This window comes from Hypanus sabinus, chromosome 14, assembly GCF_030144855.1.
Source record: "Hypanus sabinus isolate sHypSab1 chromosome 14, sHypSab1.hap1, whole genome shotgun sequence".
Classification (NCBI taxonomy): Eukaryota; Metazoa; Chordata; class Chondrichthyes; order Myliobatiformes; family Dasyatidae; genus Hypanus; species Hypanus sabinus.
The window spans coordinates 46,157,245-46,161,340 of NC_082719.1; the positions used below are offsets into that span (position 1 = coordinate 46,157,245).

The window sequence follows — 4,096 nt, forward strand, 5'->3', positions numbered from 1 at the left end:
ATGCTTAAATCTTAAGTCTAAGTTTTTCTTGAAAATAAAAAAAGTAGCGGGCAAAAGAACGGTTTTAATTAAATAGCTGCCTTGTTTTCTATATTTTGCCAAAATATTCGTTTTCAATGAATAGTTTATCATATGATTGACAGCTAAAGTTTGGAATATGTAGAGAACACAAAGTGAAACTGTAGCAATAATCAACAGGCCTCTTTGAATTTTTATTATTATTTCACAGCTTCGCTTGCGTAGTCTCCGGAATCTCCTGCGCACATGACATTTTAGAAATGAAAACTATTACAATTACAATCTGTATATAAATATCGTATTTCCAACCACTCCATTTAAAAACCTGTCTGAGCTTCTTCACACAAGACGAAACGGTTGTCATATACTGTATATTAGAATGATGTTCACTCTAAGTAGCCAAACAATATTTGTTAAAAAATCACATTGATATTCTCCTGTAGCCTGAAGTTGAAGATACAGTTACCCTGTTTTTTATACTTTCTCTCTCAACTGCCACATGTTATCGCCACAAAAATAGTAACAAAAAAACAGAAACATATTTCAACCTTTGCTTTGCATTTTATTATCAACAATCAAGTTAATGGTACACTTTTGGAAAACTATATGCACACGTAGAAATATTTCCCTTATTTAAATATAAGCATCCATTATACCACGTATAAATAATTTTGAACTCCTAAACATAATTTATGAGGATTATGCTCACGATAATTTCGATGGGACAGATGAAAAATAATAAACGACAACATGCATTTAACAAAAATATATACCGTTATTGTTATTATTATATGAACTAACCTTTACCTAAACAAAATAACTCAACCCGGGATGATCTGTTTTATTTTGTATTCTCCATAAACACACTCCATATGGACTACGGGGAGAAAAGTCTTTTTTTTAAAGATCAACTAGAGTAGACAATTAATACTGAGAATAACACTTTTACAGTTTAGTCACAGAACACGGCTGTAGAAAGACACACAAAAAGATTTTTTCTCGTTTTGCATTTTTTACATATTTTAATCCCAGTGGTGGTGCGGGTAGGGGCAAGTTCAGAACATGCTGCTCTTTACTAAAGTGGCTTTGGTTCCGTTGGGTCTCTGCAGCGAGGACAGTACGCTGGCGAAAGGACCTCCTATTGAGTCGGGCACTGCGCTCACCCCGCCCGGACCCGTTGCCCAGCCGGTGCCGGCTACTCCTGCAGCGGCAGCGGCGGCTGCTGCTGCCGCAGCCGCTGCTGCCGCCGTCTTGGCGGAGTCACCACCCCCTACGCCCCCTCCTCCTCCGCCACCCCCTCCTCCAAGTCCTCCACCTCCTCCGTTGCCGGACGCGCCGCTGCTGTTGCCTGAAGTCGGCACGCAGCTGCCCGGACCCGTGCTGTCGGGATCGGCAGGCTTCGAGTCCTTGTTGTCGTCCTCTGAGCGCAGGTCGGATTTCTTGGCCGAGCCACTATTCTTGGCCGCAGCCGCCGCCGCCGCTGCCGCTCTCTCCTGTTTGCGGAACTTAGCCCGTCGGTTCTGAAACCAAACCTGAGGAGGGAATGAAAAAGTTAGGTGCGTGATGAAACAGGAGAATCAAGAAACAGATCCGATCAAACTCCAAATTAAATAACTCAAATAACGGGGAAAATTTGGGTGAACGTGGAACAATAACGTGAGGAATGAATAGAAAATACAAGTATTTCAGGCACTAGTTTCTCTGAAGAATTAGGCAACGAAGTGGGATCTATTTCAATCCTTTTGGGATCTAATTTCTTCTTTGACTTGGCCACAGCGGATCCTTGCCTTTTTGTTTGTTCTGTATGTAATGCGCTTCTGGTTTAAATTCTTTATGAACTGCGCAATAACCAAAATAATTCTATATTGCCCCGTTTATTTATTTATGCCGTGACGTTTGACCTCTATTTATATTTTACTATGCCATTAAAATTTATCTCAAAAGTGATTTCCATTCCATGCTTTAGTAACTTGTATAGCAAGAATGCAAATAACAATGGCAATGTGGTTATTCGATTTTCATTCTAATGTAAACAGGTCAAGAGTTTGCCGAATCGCTGTTCAATAATGCCACGAAGGATGAGTTTAAATTGTGCAATTAGATGTATCCTCAGATTTACTGATAGCATGACAATCTGATTGGCGAAGTGACCACTTTGCCACCGTTAGTGTAAACATTGTTGTGTTTGAGTAATACCTGCACTCTGGCCTCGGTGAGGTCAATCTTTAGCGCCAGCTCTTCCCGCGTGTAAATGTCTGGGTAGTGGGTCTCCGCAAACACTCGCTCTAATTCTTTCAGCTGGGCGCTGGTGAAAGTGGTCCGTATCCGCCTCTGCTTCCTCTTCTCATTCAAGCCGCCGTGATCCGTGAACAGTTTGTATGGTACTGGGGAGGGAGAGCCAAGGAAAAAAGTCAAGAAATAAGTACAGGGGCATTCCTGAAAATCTTAATTCAGAAATGTATATAATTGCAAAACAGGTGCATATAGAGACAATATTCAGTTCTGCCCTGGATGTCATGTAATTGAAACTAGCTGTTAAAAAAGTCCACATAATAACAATACACGACCTTGATTCAAGATATAATCAGTGCAAGTAAAGTAATGTAAAAATAAATGATCAATAAATTATTCAAAATAGCTCCCTCAAAATGCAGGGAAAAATGTGCAATTCGAAATAAAATCAGATATTACTATCAGTTGATTATTTTGTTTTAATCTGTTTTAATAACAAGTTTTGCGTAAAATTGTTTCTAAATTGTCATTCTTAAGTGTTGTTCCCTTAAAGTTTACCTAATATCTTAAAATGATCGTAGCATTAAGTCCAAGCCACTCTGCTTTAAAGACATTCTGGTAATGAGCTTTAGTCTTTGGTTATTTAATTACACCAGGACAGATTTTCAAAGCTTTACGTATCATCGCAAAGTAAATAAATTATGCCTATCATTTTGGCAGCTTAAGATAATTTTGTTGGCGGTTCGGGTGTGACTAGTATAGTGTAACCCTGTAACTGAATTACCCATTGCCTGCAATCGCTTCTAACGTGATAAATTCTTTCATTTGTGTAAGCAAATTTCGTTTGGTAAATACTAAACACATTTCAATTTTCAAATGTAATCAACCTTCCTATATACATGTTTGTTGCAGGGAGAAGGGGTGCTCTTTGGAAAGGATTGCGAGAGTTCCTTACCTGCTGCGTATGGACTGCTCTGATGGTCCCTAAGAGTTCCAAGGCTGCAGGATCCTGGAGTCAGGGATGGACATCCCGAGGTGGCCCCGAATGTGGTCCTTATAGGATTATATTGGAATCCACTCGCCTGGCTGCAGGAGCTGAAGTCAGCATAAGCTGAAGCAAGGCTTGAGGTGTCCATACCAGCCATACACGACTCGTAGGCAGAAGAATTGAGGTAAGAATATTCCATTTTATACATTGAAAAGGCTCTGGCTAGCTGTCCAAAAATAGAAAGAAAAAAGAGGAAGATAGAGAAGGTGCCTTTGGTAGGTAGATGTGCACTGCACAGAGCCTGCTTTACAACTGGGCTTCTTTCTAAGAGGAGAGCTTAGTTTTATCAAAATGCCTCCTATGAGCTGCCTTGCCTCAGGTCTCTAGAGCATATAGTCCTCATAATAAACTTGGCTGTTTCCACTTGGACAATAGCAAAGCGGTGGTCTTATTGCCTTCGCTTTTACATGACAATAACTCATCAGTCTATTGGGCTGGCACAGGGGGACTGAGCTGCCCAACCTCCCTATCATTGATTCCTGCATCTCTAATTAGAATTTAATACCACACCATTACGCACAAAGTCCCCTCCATCATCCCTCTAACCATATCCCTGCCCTTAATTCAATCAGACTACTTTTAAATAATGAAAGTTGGGTGACGATTCTCCCTGATCCAATTTCCCTGCGCTTTTAAGCTTTTTAAGCGATCATAGCTCGAGCACAAATTGAGATATTTTCTGTTTTCGGGGAGGAAGCCGGGTGTCATGGTCCGCCTTTTTGTAATAATGTTACACGCTCAATTTAACAACAAGACTCCCCCCTGTTGTGCGTGAAATGTTATCACGGGTGGACATTC

At 40.6% G+C, this 4,096-nt stretch overlaps 1 protein-coding gene across 1 annotated transcript; it reads right to left on the reverse strand.

The window, feature by feature from the left end:
* Positions 1–1,073: 1,073 nt before the first annotated feature.
* Positions 1,074–3,446, reverse strand: LOC132404399 (paired mesoderm homeobox protein 2B-like). Its single transcript, XM_059988535.1, has 3 exons — positions 3,206–3,446; positions 2,215–2,402; positions 1,074–1,550 (listed from the first exon to the last, which is right to left on the reverse strand). The coding sequence occupies exons 1-3, from the start codon at positions 3,444–3,446 to the stop codon at positions 1,074–1,076; spliced, it is 906 nt and encodes a 301-aa protein (XP_059844518.1).
* Between the last annotated feature and the right edge of the window lie 650 nt (positions 3,447–4,096).